Source organism: Biomphalaria glabrata, chromosome 18, assembly GCF_947242115.1.
Source record: "Biomphalaria glabrata chromosome 18, xgBioGlab47.1, whole genome shotgun sequence".
In the NCBI taxonomy this organism is placed as follows: Eukaryota; Metazoa; Mollusca; class Gastropoda; family Planorbidae; genus Biomphalaria; species Biomphalaria glabrata.
The window spans coordinates 22993973-23017210 of NC_074728.1; the positions used below are offsets into that span (position 1 = coordinate 22993973).

The window sequence follows — 23238 nt, forward strand, 5'->3', positions numbered from 1 at the left end:
AGAAGTGATGGGAACTAGGTATTTGCACAGGCAGCCATCTTGGAACTAAAATCACATTTGATATCAAAACAATTTCCTGTTCAGGTTTTACAGAACTGCAATTGAGCATGTCCTAAGAAAATCCATTGCTTTGCAAATGTTTTTTTATGATATTTTCTTGAGTTTACACTAAAGAAAAGAGGTTCCTCTAACGGTTAGTGGAAAAAAAATAATTTTGTCTCCTACTATTTCCAAGATATTTTAATCAGAAAAATTAGAAATTTTCCAATACCAAGGGAAAAAACAAGGTCTCTGTACATATGCATTTTTTAACCATACACTTAAAAAAATTCATTCATCCTTCTAATAATGAAGGACCCACTTTTTTCATGTACCAAAATATCAGTAAGGTCAGGATGACCTTCATCAATAATGCCCAATCTTTACATTCTGTAAATTGTAACAGGGCTCCATTGGACAATGGACTAGTCAATCATATCCGGTTTCTTAAGGCAATGAGTCAATCACAGCTGAATATTTTTTTTAAAGTAATGAGTCAATCACAGGTTTCAGTAGGAAAAGTGTAAATCAAAGATGGTCTCAATTAGATAATGAATCAATCACAGCTGGGTTCTTAAAACCATAAAAAAAAACTGTGACATGCTAAAATAAACACCAGTTGATACAAATTATCTTACCTTTTTATATGATACCAGCCAGATTTATCTGATGCCTAATTGTTTTGTCCTTGTCTAGAAAAAGACAGCCTGCAGTAAAGATTTGCTTGTTTTAATTGTATGGACAGATGAGTATATGAAATATTGACAATAACTTGTATTATAAGTTTTCAAATAGATCATCTAAGAAAAGTTAGTAAGACCAACATAGAATGCTAAATATATATATATATATATATAAGGCTTGTCTTCAAGTCCGAAGATTAGTGAGGAATGCAGTATTTCCCGTGGCTGCGCAGCCCCAGCTGTGACCTACATATTTTGCCACATCCAGGGCAAGCATAACCATTGTCCGCAGGTGGTCTATTTAGATTTTCTTTTCGTCTCAAATGTGTATCCCGCAGCCTTCGTGAGTAACCAGCTGTCTTGCTATGAGGCTGCATACAACCAGGTGTTTTCTTCTATGTTAGCCAATGAAAGTTTAAGCCTAAGCTGGTCTTTGAAGCGTTTCTGTGGGGCGCCTCTGTTATGTCGACCACCTTATAGCTCGCCATACAAGATATGTGCCCTGCTCAGCGTAACTGTGGGACCATAAGAAGTCCCTCTATACTGTCTTGCCACCATATGTCCATGATGGAGCGCAAGCATCTTTGGTAAAAGCGCTCAAGAAGTCTTAGTTGTTTTCAAGGGAAGTTGATAACCACCTGGCTAGGGCCAGTAGCCCTTTTAGACGCCTTCAGGTGAGAGTTTGGTGGAACAAATCGCTCCACCTGCCTACAAAAATCAATGTCTACCAGGCAGTGGTTCTCTCAACAAATATGGCTCTGGGACACTATACAGGATGCTCTAGAATGCAACTAAAGATTCTATTATTTATAAATTGTAACCTGGCAAAGTGAAAAAGAGCTTTGAGATTAAGAACAACAAAATTGAACCTCCAAAATTCTTATTTGAGGCATGGTGACTGAGTGGTAAAGCACTTGGCTACCAAATCAGGTGTCCCGGTTTTGAATATTTTGGGCGCCTTTGAGTGTACCTGACATTAGTTAGGGAAAAATAAAGTGCTGGTCACCATGGGCCACATAAACAGATGACCTTTACATCATCTGCCTTATTGATCACATGGTTTGAAAAGGGGGGGGGGGGGGAGGCTGTTAACAAACACAATATAGGTTCAAGGTGCTATACTAATATAACATAAACATAAGAGTTAAGATGACAAAGTAATCTAAAAAAGTTTTAAACACAAAATTTCTTATGTTGTCTGGAAGCATTCTGTTCACCAGAGATCAATGTGGAGCAAGTCCATGCACTTAAAAGCGTGCAAACTACAACATGGCAAAACTAGAAGCATTCCAAGAAGCTCTCTATGGGACATATGGAGTGATTAGTTTGCTAAGGGGACATTCTTTTATAGGATGTTTAGCTTAGGCTTAGTCAAATATTAAAGAAAACAGTTTAGTTAACTAAATATTCTCAATAAAGCTAACTGATCCATCCTTCCTCTTATTCTAGCCAGCCTTTTGCTGTTGAGCTGTAGTCTCTTGATCCATTGTTATGAAAAGCATAAGTCTTGGAAAAGCAATTAGTGAAATGGTCAACTAATCCTAAATATTGTCAGGCCTAAAAGGGTAAAAAAAAAAAATTTGTTTATTAAAAAAATTGAATAATTTAAAAAAGAAAAGCAGTAGAATATGAGCCCTATATATTAACATTAAGTTGAAATGAATAAAACACACTTACATTGAAGATGTCTGCTGGTGAATTCTGTCTACTATTATCATTTATTACATTACTGGCATTCTCTTGAAGTTGGTCAACAGTTTTACCAGTGATATTCAGAACAACTGAAGAATATATATTTTTTGTTTTTTAATTTCTTTAGCAGAATGATAAATTATGAGAATAAAAAGCATAATAACCGAATTCAGTGACCCACGAATAGTTCTAGAGTCAGTTTTCTTTTGTTTGATAGTAGTCATTAGGATAATAAGCAAGATATCCATTTTATCAATTTCATTGTTTTGTGAAAATATGAATAACTATTACTTTGACAAACATCATGGTACAGCACTATCGATTTAATACTTTTTTTTTTATTCGTTCATATTTTAAATGTTTGTGTTTACGTATAAGCGTTATCATAACCGCCTGAAACCTTTATTACGTTTGTTGATAGCGCTGTGGAAATAAAATTATATTTTGTTTTATTCCCATTGATGAGATGAGTTAAATGAATTATTTAAGGATTGCATTGGATGCAGGACAAGTTTCCATATGACAAAACTAAAATTTAATTTGCACAGATCCGACATTTTATTGCTGTCTTTATAAAAATTACACTCTGAACTGTGGGGGTCAGTTTACTCTCTACGTTAAAAAGTCTTAATTGGTGTTTGAATTCACCTGCAAAAAGAGGTGACTACACTTTGAATAACACGCCATTCAATCGTTTTAGGGTTTCTTTCCTTTATAAAGGACTGTAGCTGGGGGTCGCACTTATTGATAAAATTATCAATCAGAATAAAGTTCTTCAACCCCTCGTAGGTGTTCTTTACATCCTCGAATCCGAGCCACTTGCTAAAAAAATCTTTTTCCAAATTAATGGTTGTTTGTGGATCTACCTGGCTGGATGGAGTGTTTTCGTAATACTTCTTTCGGAACGTTGCCGCGTTGTGCCCATTTGCGTTAAGCAGTTCCTATTTAAGCACCTGATAGCTATTTTGGTGGTCGTGGTTTTGGCAAACCGTGAGGGCTTGTCCATGCACGAAGTCTATTTTAAATTGTAAAATATCTGTATTTATTGTTGTTTTTATTGTTCCATATATTATGCAATCGTCTGCGAATAATCTGACTGTTGTTACTGAATCAATGCAATTTGGTCAATCGTTTATATCAATTAAAAATAGTAGTGGACCTAAGACTGTTCCTTGAGGTACGCCTGAGTTTACTGTTGTTGGTGTTGATTTAGAGCCATTTATTATTACAATTTGTTCTGGCTCCCTATCAGAAAATCTTTGATCCACTGATGCAATAGACCATCAATGCCAAAATTATTTTTTTTTTGGCAAAAATTTATTTATAAAATTATTATTTTGTTTGTTTCTAATGCACTATGTCAGTGACTATATCAGTGATACGAGAATTAAGATATCTGGTACTTCCAATACAAAGTTAAAAAAAAACAAAAAAAAAATGGTTTTGTTGCGCTGCCTCGTTTTGGTTGTTCGTTCTTTGTTTAATTTTGTTTGGTTGGAGAAGTTCGTGGGCTAGCGAGAGCGTGGAACGACTTTTAGTAGAGGGAATGCATGTATTGTCTTTAGAGCTAGTGTTTGAGTTTGTGTTTTTAGAACTAAACAAATGTGCAATAATGCCCGACGTTTGCCCGTGTTGTGCAGTGAGTTATACATGTCTGATAATGACTTTTTTTTTACTTTTAAAGAAACGCACACAATCAAATACAATTTTTACATTACAAAAAAAACACGCTCATTCTCTCTCACACTCATACAACACGCACATTCTCTCTCACACTCATACAACACGCACATTCTCTCTCTCTCTCTCACTCATACAACACGCACATTCTCTCACTCATACAACACGCACATTCTCTCTCTCTCTCATACAACACGCACATTCTCTCTCACACTCATACAACACGCACATTCTCTCTCTCTTATACAACACGCACATTCTCTCTCTCTCATACAACACGCACATTCTCTCTCACACTCATACAACACGTACATTCTCTCTCTCTTATACAACACGCACATTCTCTCTCTCTCTCATATAACACGCACATTCTCTCTCACACTCATACAACACGCACATTCTCTCTCACACTCATACAACACGCACAGTCTCTCTCACACTCATACAACACGCACAGTCTCTCTCACACTCATACAACACGCACAGTCTCTCTCACACTCATAGGCTACAACACGCACAATCTCTCACACTCATACAACACGCACAATCTCTCTCTCACTCATACAACACGCACATACACAACACATATTTAAACACAAACAAACACATAAAAACATAAAAACGAAATGTAGTAACGTATAACCTGTTCGTATGCCTCGTTTCGTCTTTTTAACCCACCTCCCATTTAACCATAGGCTATTTCCGCATTTTATCTATCAGCGCGAACTAACAAGAAAGCATGCACAAATAAAACAAGGTTACAAAGACACTTTAACTCAAAATCGGCCCCTGATGTGGTCCCACCCAGGCAGGTAAAATGGCAGGTTTCAATATTTTCAGAAAGATCATCAGAATGAAATTCTATCAAAGGCAAATAACAGAGAAAAAAATGGAGAAAAAGGTTGAGAGATCTTGTTTGGTGCCCCTGCGGTCCAGCAGACTACAAGTTAAGTGAAAGTAAATGTGAAGTTAGATGTGAACCTGGTCTGATGTCTTATAATGAATATTTAATTGACCTAATTGTTATGTAATGGGAATCTCTTATTCAAATACTTAAGAATTTTTTTTTCTTGATTTGCAGTTTTTGTATTTAGGCCTACATTTCTAGGCAGCCATACTGGTGCAGGTCAGATTTTTTGGCGTTGTCTAGCTGCTGGATCAAGACTAAAATAAACATATCTAAGGGGGATAGACTAGTTGATTTTTAATACTGTTATAACCTTGCCATGCACACCACCATCCAAGATAGTGCAGAAAGAAGGTGCGCACTATCAGTGACTAGACAGGAATGATGATGACATTAAGAGAGAGAGAGAACGATTTCCGCCCAAGTGAGAGCTGATGTAAAGATGCTGTGCTCAAGACTTGTTGTTCTACATGTATTTGTGATGTCCTGTAAATAAACATCTATGTCTCGTTGAGTTTGCCTCCCTTCACTTATTACAATACCGTGAGCTAAAACCAGATAAGAAGAGAAAGAAATTAAAACATCGCTCTCTATATATATTGTAATAACTTAAGTGAGGCAACTCAACGAGACATAGACGTTTATTTACACGACATCACAGGTACACAAAACAACATCTATCTTAGGCACAATGTCTCTATATTGGCTCGCTACTTGGGCGGAAATCCATCTCTTCTTTCTAATGTTGACATCCTTTTAGGTCTAGTCTATCACAGTGCGCACCTTCTAGCACTAACCTGGATGGCGGTGCGCATTGCTGAGTTATAACATTGCCCCCTTCTTAGAGCTTTTCGTCCCGAAAAGAAACAGTGCAGTTGAGGTTTGACAGTTCAGGGGGAAGACGATCAGTGGGAACCAACAGACGTTAGGGTGCCTGTTGCCCACAAAGCCATCTGCACAGTTTTCCGCGGCCGTCGCTTTCTCTTCTTCCATTGAAGTTAGCCCTTGTTATGTAAAGGGAGAGTGATCCTTAAAAGATTACGGGCACGACATGGCCTAAATTGTGCCTAAACTCAAACTCTCTTCTTCCAGTTGGCCAGTCTATGCTAAAGACGATATCGTGGTCGCTGCTTCGACCACATGAAGATAGTCGCTGATGCCAGCCAGCTGACTTTCACTTAATCTTAGCTCATGTTTAAGTCATTGTCTCCTGCCACTGGATCTTCATATCATGTTCTATCTACACTAGCCGTGTATTGCTTTTGAAACATACTGATATAATGTATGCATTTATTATAATGTTGAAATTGGTATATATGTTAATGAATGTTGAGATTAAACAAATTAGAAAAATTAAATTTCTTTCGTTTGAATGTACAAGTACTCCTTCTTCCCTAGTGCTGTTACAGCATGGAATAGGTTGCAAGACTTAGCCAGGTAAACCAACAACTTGAAAGAGTTTAAGTAATAATTAATATGCATGAATAGATTGATTTAGTGACACATATAGGACACACACAATTTTCTTTTTTAGCAGCTAGGAGTCTGTATATTATAAGATAAGAAGACTTATGCATATAATGCATTTATTCATTTGATGAAAGTGGTCTATATGTTCATGAATATTTAAAATTAAGCAAAAATAACTTTTTTTTTTTTGAATGACAAAAAGTGTAATCACGAAGCTTTAAACCTTTGTTTGTACTGCCTTTTCTGTTTTCAAGTTTTATTTTGGTGTTAATTTGGTGTTCCTACAGGTTTGGTTTTTTTAGCATTGCAATTATGACTTGCAGTTATTCAATTTATGCACGCAATAATTTGTTCAGATTTTAACATTTGAATAAATAAATTTAAAAAATACATGCTTTGGCTTTTTTTTCCCTTTTAATAAAAAATTCAACACAAAAATTTCATACCAATGAGCTTGCTATAACAATACCAGAATACATTGTAATTTGGTAATAATTTTGTTTTCCACTTTCAAAAAAAAAAAAAAAATTATTTTTTACATCTTAAAGTAACTCAAAAATAAAATGACAGTATGTGGCCTTGACAATGACAACACACCATTGTAATACTATTTAATAACATCTAATTTTAGCAGTGATGCAGTAGGAGTTAAGATTAAAATTGACTTCTCAAAGAGAAAGTGCAGGACAGAGCCTAGAACTTAATCCAGCACAATGTCAGAGAGATGTCATGCGGGCACAAAGTGTACTTATCTTCATTTACCTTAAGAAATGCCTTTTTTACTATTTGATTTTCTTTCTCAACTGGAAAGGTGATTAACAAAAACAACATCTAGATTGACATTGACATCTAGATTGAAATTAACATCTAGATTGACATGGACATCTAGATTGACATTCTGATTTAAGTCAATTATAAGTTGAATGTCAGCATAAATAATAATATTTAATTGGAAAATTTGATAAAACAATATTTTTTTGTTTCATTGGTGTGATGAAAAGCTGTACAGAGATCCTTCATTTTATCTCGGCAAATATGCTTAAGTAACATCTGATTATCTCAAATCCATGGGGTAGAAAATATATATAGTTAAGTATTTATACACTGAGCTAAGACCTCTTGAGTGTAGGCTTCATGAAACTAGCTACTGATCTCTACATACGTACTGTAGACAAAATACAATAATAATAGAATAAAGGAACAAATCTCTCACACACAAGTACTAAACAAATCAGGAGGCAGGGATACAACGCAAACAAGAATCCAAGAATCCAATCGTTTGTTGTATAAAATTGTGAATAGGCGCAGGCTAAAATTAATATTAGCAAAATACTTTTATACATTTTGGTGTTTTTTTCATGTAAAAAACATTTTCCAGCAATCAAATTTCACAGAAAATTCTCAAATAATTTTTTTCCATTGATTCCATCACAAAATCTGTGAAATAGAGCAGCAGTGAAAGTTGAAGTGTGATTTGGCAAGAGATCTCTGAACTACTTTTTTTTTTTAAATGCCGGTATCTAAAGGACATTTTGTTACAATGAATTTTAGACAACTAAAAGCAGTACTGTACATAAAAGAAACTCAAAGAGGTGGCCTCTGGGCACAAAAGAAAACTTTCTACATAGAGGATGTAATGGGCATGATACACAAGTTTTATATACAAGAAAGGCAGTTCATTAAGAAATAGCTTCCCCTTCTAGCTTTCTCCTCCTCAGCTGTGTCAGTCTCTGGATCCATCTCTCCATCTTTTCTTCAGGGTCACAATAAAGCTGAAACAGAAGAAAAGAAATGTAGTCATTGCTACGACTATCTGGCTCCCTGTTAAATGGGTGGTTGAGAGGCTAAGTACACTTGAACTTGGCTTGGCTACATATGAAGGGGGCTCGAGGTTTGACACCAGACTCGAGCAGAGTTGTGTTTACTGAGTGCCTAAAGGCAGCATGGAAAAACCTTCTCCCAGATACCTGATCCCCCCACCGGTCCACAAAGAAGATTGGACCATAGTGATCTGAGCAAGCTATAAGCATAAAAGTAGTGCTATATAAAAACTATAATTTAATTTAACAGTGGACATGACTATCTGGCTTTCTGCTAACAGTGGACATGACTATCTGGCTCTCTGCTAACAGTGGACACGACTTTCTGGCTCTCTGCTAATAGTGGACACAACTATATGGCTCTCTGCTAACAGTGGACATGACTTTCTGGCTCTCTGCTAATAGTGGACAACTATATGGCTCTCTGCTAACAATGGACACGACTATCTGGCTCTGCTAACAATGGACACGACTATCTGATTCTCAGCTAACAGTGGACACAACTATCTGGTTCTCTGCTAAGTGGACACGACTATCTGGCTCTGCTGACAGTGGACACAACTATCTGGCTCTCTGCTAACAGTGGACATGTCTATCTGGCTCTCTGCTAACAGTGGACATGTCTATCTGGCTCTCTGCTAACAGTGAACACAACTATCTGGTTCTCAGCTTAAAGTGGACAACTTAACACAACTAGCTCAAGAACTTGACAACTTTATCTCAGATTGCATGGTAGTTTATTTAAGTGTGTGTTGCAATTATAAGCATGAAATGTTGACTGTACAATCATATCACTATAGAGAACTGTAACTGAACTGTATTGATGACTCGGTCTCATCCTCAACTTGGTGGGACTCAATGTACTGCACTGTCTTGAATCTGCCTCTCATTTTATATAAGATGGTATGGTAGCTCAAAAACTGTGTGTTACATAACCCAAATAATGTACAAATTATAAGCATGAAATATTGACTGTACAATCATGCCACTGTAGAGAACCATAACTGAAACATACTGAGGTAATGAAATGATCTGGACTTAATCTTGTCCTGAGCTTGGTGGGATTCGCAAGTATCGCACTGTCTTGGCTCTGCCTCTCTTTTCATATAAGGTCAGCCTCTGTCGCCTATCCTTTCTAAATGATCCCAACACAGCTGATTTGCATGATGCATGTTCAAACATCAATTCTCAAATAGCAGTTCATCATCACATTGGACCACTCTAGTGTACAGACCTTTTGTTTTTATGCACACAGAAACACATGGCTTTCCCTACCCACTTAGCTAATTCCTTTTTATAACAATACACACAGCTTAAAAATAATAATAAATACAAGTTTCAGCTGTGTTGGTGTATGTTTATGTTGTTGAGATGTTTATGTTGTTAAGATGCTGAGAAAAAAATGGGAAACAGCAAAGATTCAGTCTAAACTTTACCATCTCAATAACCAACCTTTCTAAAAATTAACAATTCTTTTTTTTTCCTTTAGCAAACATAATAGAAACAAAGAACATAAAGGTGAAATCTAATGAGTGTTAATAAAAACCTAGCCAGCTAATAGAAATGTTAAGAAGAATAGCCTGCTAAGAAAGACAAAAAAAATTTAGGACAAAAAAAAACAGCAAGATGCATCTCATTCTTGACAATCTGAAATGAATTTGTCATGGAGATATTTGCTACGGCAGGGATTTTATTTTAAGATTTACCAATAGTCATTTTTTTTTTTGGTATCCCTGCCCAGCACAGTTCCAAGCCTAAAAAATACCCAAAAACAAGCAACAATGAAAAAAAAAAAAAAGATTTCCTACCTTATGAATACATATTGGAATACATGCTGCTGCATGTATGTTCAAGATATAGATTGTCCAGACCTCTAATCCAAATTTAATTATTAGATTATTATATTTTGAAAAATTATAATGCTGAAACCAGAGTTTTCCCTTAGTAAGCTAGTAATTCTTTTCAAAAGATATACATAAACTATCAAATTTCTAGGAAAATTGTTTGAGCAGTTTTTAAGATTCGTTTTCACTCAGATTTTGATCATGAAAAATTAACAAGCTGATAAGAGGAAGTGTAAAAAAAAAATATTTTAAAAATCCATTAACAAAAGATACTCACACTGGGATGGATAATGGAGTCAGGATCTAGTTGGATAGGTTTCGTGTCTGGGTCTGGCTTGATAGTAAACCCAGTGACAGTGAGAGACCCAAAGATGGCATCATCATGAGAAGAAGATGTCAAGTCTGTTGACTCTTCCTGAAACACAAAATGAAAGCTAAGAACATTAAAGTACAATGTTCCAACAGACTTAGGGATATGTGAAGGTGAAATGGATTGGAGCAGATCAAATCTGTTTGAATTGCCTTAGAATAAAAATTAATTCAAGTATGAAAATCAAACCCATGACATTTGTTTTTTTATATAATGCTACTTTCATGCTCACTGATTCAATTGCATGACTAAATAACACATGAAATGCGTAGGATGTAACTATCTAAGCTAAATATCTTCCATCTCTGATGCCTAAAAAAAGTTGTCGAGATAAACGAAGAGCAAGGCGCCAGGACATCTGCGCTGTTATCAGCAGCAGACACATTGGCTGGCTTGGTCACATTCATAGAATGCCACAAGGTTGACTTCCACAAGACATTCTGTATGGTGATCCAACAGAAGGCAGGAGTGCTGCTGGTCATCCACTTCTAAGGTATATTGATATATGCAAACTCAACATGAAGCTCTTCAAAATTGACACTAATAGTCGGGAAAAAATGGCAATGGATAAATCAGCATGGAGAGAGAGCATAAAGGAAGGGTCTCGGATTGCAGATGCCATACACACCAGAAATAGAAAGAAGGGTGAAAGTGCAACAGCGCTTGGTGATTGCAGATGCCCAACCTGTGACCTCAGTTGTGTATCAAGGATTGGCCTCTTTAGCCACACAAGTAGTTGCAAAGGTAAAAGATTCTCTCTCAAGACGTAAAATGCCAAGATATATTGCAAAGTTGCAAAGGGAAAAAACACATCTTTATGCCACAGAGCTATCTTCTCTTTTATAGTAATGTCTGTAGCCTATAAGATAAAGAGATACGTTTTTAAACTGCTGAGCTGTTCGGCTCTTTTGCAGTCTATGCCATGGAAAAGGATCGTCAAGTTCCTCTCCACTACTCTGAACTGTTGGTGTTGGGATTAACTCCAAAACTTAAAGATGCTCTGACCTTCTTATCTTATAAAATACACTCAAAGGACTACCTTGACTTTGTAGGTCCTGGAGGATTTAAAACTTGACGGAACAAAACTGTTGGATTCAATGGCAGCCACAGAGTTAGCAAAAGCCTGGGACTCTGCAAAACTGTTTCCTCCAGAAAGCCCGGAGGAAGTTTCACGCAGTTTCTCATCTGCAGCAGCTGAAAAAAAAACTTTTTTATAAACCTCGGTTATATTGAATTAAATTCATCAACCATTTTTAATCAATCATGGGATTAATTTTTAATGACTCTTAGTTTAACCATATACTTGTAATACCATTTAGTCTTGTTCCCCTGCTTGTGAAGAATAAACTATAGTATAATTTAGTAAATTTTCTATATAAAACATAATTAAATAATCATGAGTTAACTAATTAACAGTTTTTTCTTATTGATTCCTGTCATGTGTGTGTAATGTCGTGCTTGGCAAATCTAGATTTGTCTTTATTCCTCGTACTTTCCAAAACTTATTATTTTAATAAAATTTCCGCTACAGAGATTGCTTTTTGTTTTTTTAAAACTAAGCCACACCCTCCCCCGCTAAGTATTAGTTTAAGATTGAATAGTCGATACTGATAGAAGATTGGACAGAGTTGAAACATTGAGATTAGATAGCGATGACAAAAAAAATGCATAAATTACCTGCAGCCATTAAAGCTTGCCTCATCCTTTTTTCTGCTTGGACACTTGAAGGCTGGAATAGTGACTACAAATTTAAATATAATTACTTGGAAAAAAAAAATTCTTTAAAAAAATTTTGTTGCTAATTCTTTATTTGCAAGAAATCAGGATCTAGATCAGGGGCTCTCAACCTTTGGGCTGTGACTCACCGGGGGGGGGGGGGGAGGAAGGGGTTCGATGTTACAATTTGTCAGGTGTCACTTAAGACCATTGAAATTATGGATTTTTTGTGTGTCAATGCTAACATGTAAAACTTGACACATACAAAGTTTTTTTTTCATTGGAGTTTAATACTTTTGTTGTTAGATTTTGCAGACAATTGAATCAGAATTGATTTCAAACATTTAAATTGCCGCAGCAGAAACGTATTTTTACTCCTAGTTATGTTTCTTTAAAGCTCTGGACTGTCATATGTAAGGTCAAGAGTCAGTGTTAATATTAAGACCTTTTTTTAAAGGATACCTCAGTTTTCGTTTTAACATCAGTTGTAGAGCTTTCTACATCTACATCCCTGCGAAAGCATGGTTATTTATACTCATGAATGACAATAATTTACTGTTGGGGCAGGGGGGGGGGTCACGGGTAGTAAGGAATTGTAACAAGGGGTCACTGAGCAAAAAAGGTACAGAACGGCTGAACAGATCAAATGAACAGAATGAGTTAATGAAATATTTAAAAATGTTCTTATACTATTTTTGCTTTCCTTAAAAAAAAAATTATTTCTTAATATACATGAAATGAACAAGAAAAAACATTTTAAAAATATATTTTTAAAAAAAGACAACTAATAAAGAAGAATAAATAAATCTACTTCTAGATCTAGATATAATCTATATTTGATTTACGTAAATATAGAAGCAACACTTATTAACTTCAATTAAATTGAAGCAACTTTAAATTTACTCAGTTATCGCATAATTACAGTAACATGGCTGACTACATCATGTTGGCACTTGGCGTAGATATAGTCTCAAGCATATTTAAATTTATTTATTCTTTACTTTGAAAAATTATAACATCAAACTAGAGGTTTTTTACATGTGGCCAAGAGCCAGACACTCTTTTTTCAGCAATATACATCAACTGTTAAACTTCTAACACCCACCCAGGTTCCATGAAGGAGTGACTTGAATAGAGGTATTGTAATAAAAAGTTGTTTAGTAAATGTTTAAATCTATACAAATATTTCTATAGTAACACAGTGACTAACTAGTTAAATTTGTAAACATACAATATGTGTTAAACTTACCAGATTATTCATACTGGAACTAACACTGTTTTAAAAAGAAAACAAAGGTTTTATTACTTGACATGAAGGGATTTGAAAGAGCCTTAAATGATTAGTTAAATATTGATTAAAAAAAAACTGCTTATTAAATGTAGAGAAGAACTACATAACCAATAAGTATTTTAGAGTGCTTAATACAAAAGCGCTTGAACAAAGGGTTCAAATCTCGAAAACATCTGCCCTATAGTGCAATGTCTGAAAAGGGTACTCTTCATTTAAGTGAGGACATTAAAACTTCAGAGTTACTTTCTAGTCCAAACCTCCCGCAGGACAACGGGGGATGGGAGCTGGCAGGGTTTGTATCTGGGACCATTGATAAATCTGAACAAGTCCAGCGCGCAAACCGCATGACCAGGCAGTGTATACTGTTTAATCTTAGTGACAAAAAGAGGGGACCATTCCTGAAAGTCTGACTGGATTAATAGAGCCTTGTTGATAGTATGACTTTGGGGGGTCTTATATACCGGTATATCTGAATAAAAAATTTGATCGAAACATGTAGACCAAGGATCTATATAAAGGCTTGAAATTTATAATAAAGAAAAGATTGTTGCAATTAGTTGCTGTGATGATGAATAAAAGTTTTAGCACAGGCAACATTAGTTCACTTATTGTACCTTATTGGAATTAGGTGAAGTTTGTGAATACAGAGTGTAAAAATGTAAATGCTGAACATGAATTAGGTATGACCGGAAGTAATGTTGTATGAGAGATGGAGACTATTAGTAAGTTAAAGCAAGTGAAGAAAAGTAGAGTTAGTGAAATAATTTGATGAAGTTAAGTAGTTTCTCTAGTCAGTTGGTGTAGCAAGTTAGTTTATGATCACTTTGGAAGTCATGTGACAAATAAGTTAGTCTTTAACAAGTTGATGAAAATAGTTTTGTGAACTCAAGTAGTGGACTTAATGATATGACCTATATTACAAGTGAAATAGAAAGTTAACAAAAGTATATATATTTGTGAATTAAAAATGATTAGTGTAAATTATACATGCATCTAATATCTTCATGGAGGTGTGGTGGCTGAGTGGGAAAGCACATGGCTTCTGAAATGGGGGTCTTGGTTTTGAATCTTGGTGAGACCATTTACTTTTGGGATTTAGGGCAGCTCTGAGTCCACCCAGTCCTAACGGGTACCTGGGGAAAAATAAAGGGGGTAGGTCATTGTGCTGGCCACATGACACCCTCATTAACCATGGTCCACAGAAACTAAAGGACCTTTACATCATCTGCCCCATAGATCGCAAGGTATGAAAGGGGAACATTTCACTATTATCATCAAAAAAGTTGGGATTAATGTCATCATATTATTTCATGTTTGCAAATAGTTCCTAGTCCTTTTGATAGTGCAGCGCAGGACTGTAATACTGTGTAGGAACAATACGGCCACAAAATAGGCCATCCTGTATTCTCGTCATAAAAGTTGGATTTATTATTGTCACGGAAAATGTCATTATGTACAAGTCTCTTCAGTGAGTTTCTGTATGCTGAGAGGGTGTAAGCAAGAAGAGGCCAAGCAGACGTTACATTTACAAGAAGAGATTATTGATTATGCTCTCTTCTAACAGACATTTATGACCTGAAAGAAAGCATGGATAACTAGCAATGAATAAATAATGATTATACTGTGCCTCTTACCTTTTACTTGGGCTACTTCTTGTTCTTTTGGACTCCACAGAAGATCTATTCAAAGAATAACAAAAAAAAAGAATCAGCTTTGTCACTAAATTTGTTTGCCAATGGTGTTGTTCCCACTATTAAATTAATTTGAAAATGGGGATGGCAAAGGAATACATGGCACCGCAATTTGGAAACAGATGCCAAGCAGATGAGCAAAACGTGGGGACAGTTGGAGAGACTCAGAACCAAGATGCTTGTAGGAAACTGGTTGGTGGCCTACGCCTCAGATGGGACAACAGGCAGTGATGAGATTTCAATGAAAAGCAAGAACATTCCATAGAAAACCACAAAGAGATAGGACACAAAGACATACATTGAGTCTTCCACCCTTGCCATTTAGTTACTATCGGCAAATTGTACCATTTTGATATCTATATTGTAACCAGAAACAAAATGTTTTATCACCACTCTTACCTTCGAGAAGATGACCTCTCCCTGGAATATGACCTGCGCCTTGCTGGTGATTTTGATCTACGATTTCTATCATAGGACCTTGACCTTCTCCTCGCAGGCACAGGAGATCTTGTCCTGGATCTCCTGCTACGTCGTGGCGATGGAGATCTTGACCAAGACTTTCTTGTGCCCCTTCTGTCAGGGGAGCGATTTTTCCTTGTGACATATTTATCTAAACTTGTTGATCTTTGGGAAATAAGAAATATAAGATAGATAAAATAATTTTATAGGTCCAAACAAAAGTAAAAATATAAATGCAAACAACATTCACATTTGTAACATGCGCACACACAACCACAGCTTTATGATGTAGTGTGGATTTAAGTGAAAAAAAAAATCTTAAAAATCACTGTAAACATGAACCAGGAATATAAAAAGTTAGGCCTAGGTTTTGTGATAAGCCAAAATTTGATATTTTGGATGATTTAGACTCTTGGGAATTTTTTAAAGAATGTTTTTATTTCGACTGAGAGACAGTGAGAGTTCAATTGATAAGAGAAATCTTGAGCTTTATTTAGATCTAGAAAGTTAATAAGAAAAAAAGGGGAAAAAAAGAGGGGGGGGGGTATGGCTCACAGGAACCCAGACAATGGGGGCAGTTAGGTTTAGAGACTAAGGGCTAGTACGTTTAAATAAGCTTAATAACATTTTACCTACTTATCTTATTATCTTATATATTACCGACGTTGCTTCAGAAAAGAATATAGTTTCGTCCTACGCATTTCATTTGTCAATATAGTCATGCATATTAATCAATGACTTAATCTCTGCCAAGTCCTTGTCCTGGATGATTTAGGCAACCCATTGCATTCTCTAATGGCACTGGGGAAGAAGGAGCACTTGTTCCAATTTGTTCTAGCATATGGAATAAGAAATGTGCCGCAATCTATATGTGTCTTTCTGAGTATTTTATTAGGTTTTGCTTTTGTATTGATTCGTAAAGTATGGTTTACTTCTAACCTGAATGTCGCTCACATTTCAAAACATATGGACAAATAAGTTTTAAATGTTTTTGTTATTTTGAATTTTAGACATTTTTTATATAATGTAAAAGTCTATATTATTATATATATATATGAGCTGAATGACAAGTAAGGGCGTAAGTCTAAGTAATAATTTAATAGTGAAAATAAATGAAACTCAAAACAATCTAATCTTTTTATAACACAGGCAGACAAGAGGGCTACAACTGATGGGCCTAAGAAGTGTTTGTGCATACTCTATTACATAGGGGGGTTTCAACCATAGCACAGTATGGGTACCTGCTTGTAGGGAACTAAACTCATAAATTTATAAATTCATTCAAGGTTAATGAGAAGCTTTTCTGTAAAGAAAAAAAAATGGTAATAATTTTTTTATATACAATGCATGGCTGAGTGACATAAACTGCTTGGCTACCTAGCAAGGGGGCTCAAGCTCGAATCCAGACTTAAGCTGAGTTTGCTGAGTACCTAGAGGTAGCATGGAAACCCTCTCTCAGTTCCCCACTCCTTCCATAGGTCCACAAAAAAATTTAAGTCATTGGTTTACATGCATGACGAGTAGGACATAATCATCTTCTTTTTTGAAGTTTACAACGTCTGTATTATATAAGATAAAGTAAGTTAAAAAAATGATATAGACCAGAACCAGACCAGAGCGCACTTAGCTTTCTATAGCATGCAAGAAGCCCTATACTAAAAACAAATAAATCATGAAATCAAGTTTCAGTTATAGTCTATAATAAAAAGTTTTCTTCAAAGATTATGTTCCTTATTTTTAACAAGGTTCTCACATTGAAATTTCTATGAAAATGGCTAAAGAACACAACTCATTCATACAATAGTAATGATTTTCAAGTGAGAGACAATCTATATGTGTATGTGTACAAAAGAAAGCTATGGGCAGAGAAACAACATAAGCTTCGTCTCTGGAAGCAAAGTGGCTGGTTCCTCCACCCCCAAAAGTAATAGGCATGTCACCTAATCCTGCAATGATGTGGGACTGTTTCTCCAGAATATGTCTGGTCTACAGTCACATGAACAAACAAAAAAAAAAGTGTGATCCAAGCCATAAACCGCAGTTGTTCTATGACTGAAGGAGGCCAATACAATAACAAATGGATACAACTGTATTTAACATTAATAAAACATGTACCTTGAGCGACCTCTCTTGCTAATATATTTGTCCAAGCTGTTAGACCTTGACCTATTTAAAAAAAAAAAAATGTTTTCTTGAAATCTAATATTTTAACATTGATAAAATGTTTATTTGATCATTATTATAAGTCAGAGATGTGGTGGCCTGAGAGTGACGGATTCGAATCCTGTGATTTTTAATTTTGAGATCTTTAGGGTGCCTGACATTAGTAAAGGTTGTGGATCATTGTGCTGGCAACATAACACCCTCGTTAACAGTGGGCCATAGAAACAGTTAAACTTTATATTATCTACCATATAGACTGCATGGTCTGAAAGGGGTAACTTTATTTTACTTTACTTATAAGTCACTCCTGGGTGACTTTCAAAATTAATTTGCATCCCTAGTCAGAGTTTTTCACCCAAAACTTTCTTCATGTGTGTAGGATCTGTGGCTAGGCTAGGCTAACTGACGGGGCTTGAGTTAAAACGCCTTAGAAGTTAACTAGGAATTTGTCCTTCCATTTTGACTCAAGCTAAGTGGATTTTGCACCTTAGGCAGGACAGAAACCTCGCAGATAATCCTACATCCTTAAGTCCATAAAAGAGATAGGAACCAATCACACTGAGCAAAGGAAGTTAAACTATACAAAAAATAATTATAGTATAAAATGCCTGTCAAAATCTGGGAATCCCTTTTCTTATGATAGAAGTGATTCTTAGACGTTAAATTATTGCTATGTATTTCTATTTTAATACAAGTGTAAAATAAAAGATATTGTAGAGACTTAAAAGTGAGTTATAGGTTACTAATGTTGAATGTGGTCACTCTTTTATTGTTAGTATGATTATTTCTTTTATAACGTGTTCAATAAAGCATCTTTGTTAATCATTGTCATACATATAATGCTTGCTAGCTTTTAGTTACATACCATATATATACCCTGAACTTGTACCCCTTCTTGTAGGTTAGAATATCAAAAATGTTTTGAGGTCCAGAAAAGGAAAATTTAATTAATTGTTAAGATCTTTTTTTTTTTTTGAAATTTTTTTTAAAAAAAAAAAGGAAACCTCAGAATTTGCGCTATTCAGTTTTAGCTTTATCATCATAGGAATCCTTGGGCCTTAGGCTTCTTTTCTGGGTTTTATGTGCCTCTTTTATGGGCCATCTTGCCTCTTTTGTGGGCTTTTTTTTTTTTTTATATATATATTTTTTTTAAATGTTTTTATTTGTAAGTTATCATAATTCACAAGTATTAAATCATAAACAATTGAAAAATGATTAACCTAAAAATATAATAATAGTAATAGAAATATTATTTAATATCAAAGATCATAATTATTATTTTTTGCAGATTAAACTGCTCCAAACACCAATCTTTTGTTTAAAATTTTTATAACTATATTTTAAGTTTAAATAGTGGTCTTAAAGAATATGCTTATTAAAATACAGAGATATGGACAAACATATTAGTTTACAACCATCTCACTTTAGAATCAAAACCTGTGATTATTTTTTATGTTTTATTTAATAATCTATTACAAAAGTAAAGAAAAGTTTCCCTTTCAGACCTTGCGATTTATGGGGCAGATGATAATACTATGGTCATCTGTTTCTTTGGCCAACAGTTAAGGAGCAGGATGTCATGTGGCCAATACAACAACCAACCACCTTTACTTTCCCTAGATTAAGTCAGGTACCCATTAGAGTTCGGTGGAATAAAAGGGCACCCTACAAATCCTGAGATCCAAAATGCCAGTCTTCACAGAGATTCGAACCCAGGGTACAAGATTCAGAAGCAAGGCGCTTAACCACTTTGCCACCTATTTAATCTATTAAAATTCACAATAAACTTTGTTTATGTTTATTGAGAAGGAAGGAAGCACAGATTTTTTTTATACTTTTAGAATGCAGAATAGATCTAGCTTTGTACTGTATATCTTAGAACTGTGATATTATATCAGTCATGCCCAAAATTAAATGTGGTTTCATCTGGTCAACACAAACATGAGTGTAGAAAATCTCTCTTTTCCTAAGTCAGGGCCCTGACTTTTTCTCTAATGGATTATATGATGATGATATTTAACATGTCTAACATTTAACATGTCTACATTTATGAACCAAAGAAACTACAAGTGAAATCTGAATTTTGTTTGTACCAGGAAAAGTGAAAGGATCTTTATACTTTATTTTTGTGGAACATAATAAGCCAACATATTTGTTTAGTAATGTAATACTGTTAAAAAACAACAATATATATTGAAATAAATAAAGCAACAATTTTTGTTTGAGCCACATGAATAAAAATATTGTTAAACTATGCCTAGAGATTAAGGGGAATATAAATTATCAAAAAGAGACAAATAAGTCATTAGTAAAGCTAGCTACAATATTGCTCACATTTTAAGTAGAGATATAAAGCCAGTTTCCGAAGCGTAAAAAAAAAAGAGATAAACTTCCAATATCCCATTAATTAATGTAAGCACTAGATCCACAAGTTTGTAATAAAATTGTTTCATGTCAATTTCATTTCATTTTCTGTAACTTTTCAGTCATGTGGCACACGACACAAGTGCTGGAAATTAAAATGCCTAAAGGCCAATTAGGTTGGGTATCACTGTTGTGTATATAATATATTCTTTTATTTAGCAAGCCTTTACAAAATCTTTCATTATCTACAAGTACCTGCGAGAGCCTCTAGACTCCCCTCCCCTCCTTTTTTCAGGTGTGCGGCTTCTACTCCGAGATCTTCGCTGTTTCTTTTTCATCTTTTTACTCTTACTGCTGGAAACATAGCTTGCCTCACTGCCAGAACTTGATCTGTTGAGATACAAGTCAAATACAATATCATTTTATGATATATATATATATATATATGACTTATGGCCCGAGAATTACACTGGGCAGGACACGTATCCAGTATGGGGCATGAAAGTTTACAAAAAGCAGTCTTTTGGTCGAGGTAATAGAGGTGCCCCACAGAAATGCTTCAAAGATCAGCTTAGGCGACAACTTTTATTAGCTGACATAGAAGACAGCACTTGGTCACTCACAAAGACCGGGGGATACACATTTGAGACCAAATGAAATCCACTGCCGAGGATAGACGCAAACGTCAAAAAGAAAATCTTAATCGACCACAAGTGGACAATGGTTATGCTTGCCCTGGATGTGGCAAACTATGTAGGTCTCAGCTGGGGCTGCGTAGCCACAAGAAATACTACATTCATCATTAATCTTCAGACTCGAAGTCAAGACAAATTATTATTATATTATATATAAGCTGAAACCTATTTTTTTTTAATTCATCAAAGTATTATTAATAATTAAAAGAGTTTAAATTTATAAAATTATAAAAATTGAAAATATTAAGTTAGAGATATAGCACTCTACTAGTCTCTATTTTACTAGACTACTAGCAGCATTAAGGATTTTTTAAAGTTTTTATTTTTAATGTTAAGATTTACACACTATTTAAGTTTTGAAAGGATTTAAAAAAACAAAACAATCATATTACTTGTCGAGATAATGGCTGATAATTAAAAAATGATTATAGATCTAGATCTAATTGCATTATTGTAATTGTTTTCCACAAACAGATCTAGATCTATGAATTTCAATAATAAACATTTTGATTTTTTAAAATATAATACTAAGTAAATCTAGATGACTAGATTAATAAAAGTCAATAGTATTCATTACTAGATTCTAGATCTAGAACAATTCCATGAGAGATCACTGACCAGTCAATCGAATCTAAACTCTAGAAAAGATTTCTTGGCTAGATACTTATCAAAGAGAGACTTTACATAGATTTTTATATTAGTATAGGATCAAGGCCTATAAAAAATATTCTTTTAAAATTTAAGTTGATATGGATATGGTGTTAAATCAAGCTTCAATCATGACTAAGAACTAAATTTTTTTCTCCACAGAGAACATCATTGGTGATGGGCATAACTTATGGAGATGCGGCTGCGGTGGTATACACAATAATGTGGCAGCAACAGGCAGGGATGTAATAAATACTTTTACAGAATCTGACACCATCACTGAGTTCAAGCAAAAAAATTCATATTATATATATTCAATATTGGAATTATTTTCAACCTGGTGACGCATTTACTTACTGTCGCCACAGATCTATAAAAAAAATTATTTTGTGTTAACTTCAATTCGAGTTTCAAAATAATATTTAAAAAAAAACACAAATTCATGCATTTGTGTCAGCCTTTTTAACAGAAAAAAAAAGTACTTTTTCTGTCTTTTTTTTTTTTTACTAAAGTAATAAATTTTGATAGATATAGATTATAATTATAGAGATTCTACAACTCAATTGGGACAATTGCATAAAAGTACAGTGACAGTAACTTAAGACTTACTTAACGTAGGCCTAACTTAAGACTTACTTAAGTCAAGTTAGTCACTCAGTGTGTGTTGTGAGTCAAGAATCTTATAATTTCATTAGAATGAGACTACAGTCACTACATCATCATCAATGACATCATGTTACATGTTTTTTTAATGTATGATGTAGTCTAGCCTACATTCAAGACGAGTGTTTATACTTTATTATTATTAGACAGACATAATTAGTTATTAAGTTAATTAAGTTTATAACTATTACTACTATTAGTAATAGTAGTATATATTAGTCATTACTCAGATTACTGTCAAAAATGTCAATGTCCAACAATGTCATTAGACTAGTCTTTTAACTCTTAAGACTTAAGACTTTAGTCTTTAGTTACCGTGATCTTCCACGTCTTTTTTTCTTTTTCTTCATTTTTTTCGAATAATCTCCATCACTGTCATCAGATCTATATCGTCCCATCTCGAAAATGTATTGAGATCAAAGAAAAACAAAGCACAAAATGAGTTAATACGCTAGCTAGGCTGAGTAGATACTAGAGATCTAGATCTAAATTCTAAATAGACCAAGAGCTAGACTAGTAGACTCTAATACTTTAGAAATACTAGATCTAAGTTGTGAAAAACAGTATTGTAGGAAGAGACCACTCTTGGTGAAACCGTTTGAAACATTCGTATAATACTTTTTTCTTTTCGCTCTTTTTAAAAAATTACATTTACTTTTGCTTATATATAATTAATTTAACCAGCTTTTATGGAGGGGCGAAGCGTTTTGGCTGGGTCGTTTGTAGATGCTATTAAGGGCTTTAAAGTAATATTGATAAAGTTACCAGCTTCGTGCGGCTTTTGCGTCTGCACTGTGTGTGTGTCTGTTTGTGGGTAGGTCTATTTTTTTCCATTATAGATAGATAAAAGGCTTCGGGAGTCAACCATGACCATGAGGAAAAATCAGGAGCTGGCGACTCGGAGGCAGTTTACAGCACCCAGTGTTACACCCTGGCAGAACCTGCGACGCCGCTAACCACAAACTGTATCGGCACTGCCGTTCCTTTGGATACATCAGCTGGGGAATGGGGGGAACTAATGTGTGGGCGACTTCGTTGACACC

The 23238-nt window shown here is 34.8% G+C and overlaps 1 protein-coding gene across 2 annotated transcripts; it reads right to left on the minus strand.

Moving 5' to 3' along the window:
- Positions 1–7471: 7471 nt before the first annotated feature.
- LOC106059472 (serine/Arginine-related protein 53-like) lies at positions 7472–22746 on the minus strand. 2 transcript variants are annotated; one of them, XM_056017475.1, is made up of 10 exons: positions 22511–22746; positions 20445–20579; positions 17778–17828; positions 15603–15827; positions 15147–15191; positions 13471–13495; positions 12183–12246; positions 11545–11699; positions 10413–10550; positions 7472–8243 (listed from the first exon to the last, which is right to left on the minus strand). In XM_056017475.1, exons 1-10 carry the CDS (start codon positions 22591–22593, stop codon positions 8151–8153), a joined length of 1014 nt encoding a protein of 337 aa, XP_055873450.1. In that variant the 5' UTR covers positions 22594–22746; the 3' UTR covers positions 7472–8150. The 2 variants fall into 2 exon arrangements, with proteins under 2 accessions (XP_055873450.1, XP_055873451.1); XM_056017476.1 differs by having other exon boundaries at positions 12183–12234; positions 22511–22744.
- Between the last annotated feature and the right edge of the window lie 492 nt (positions 22747–23238).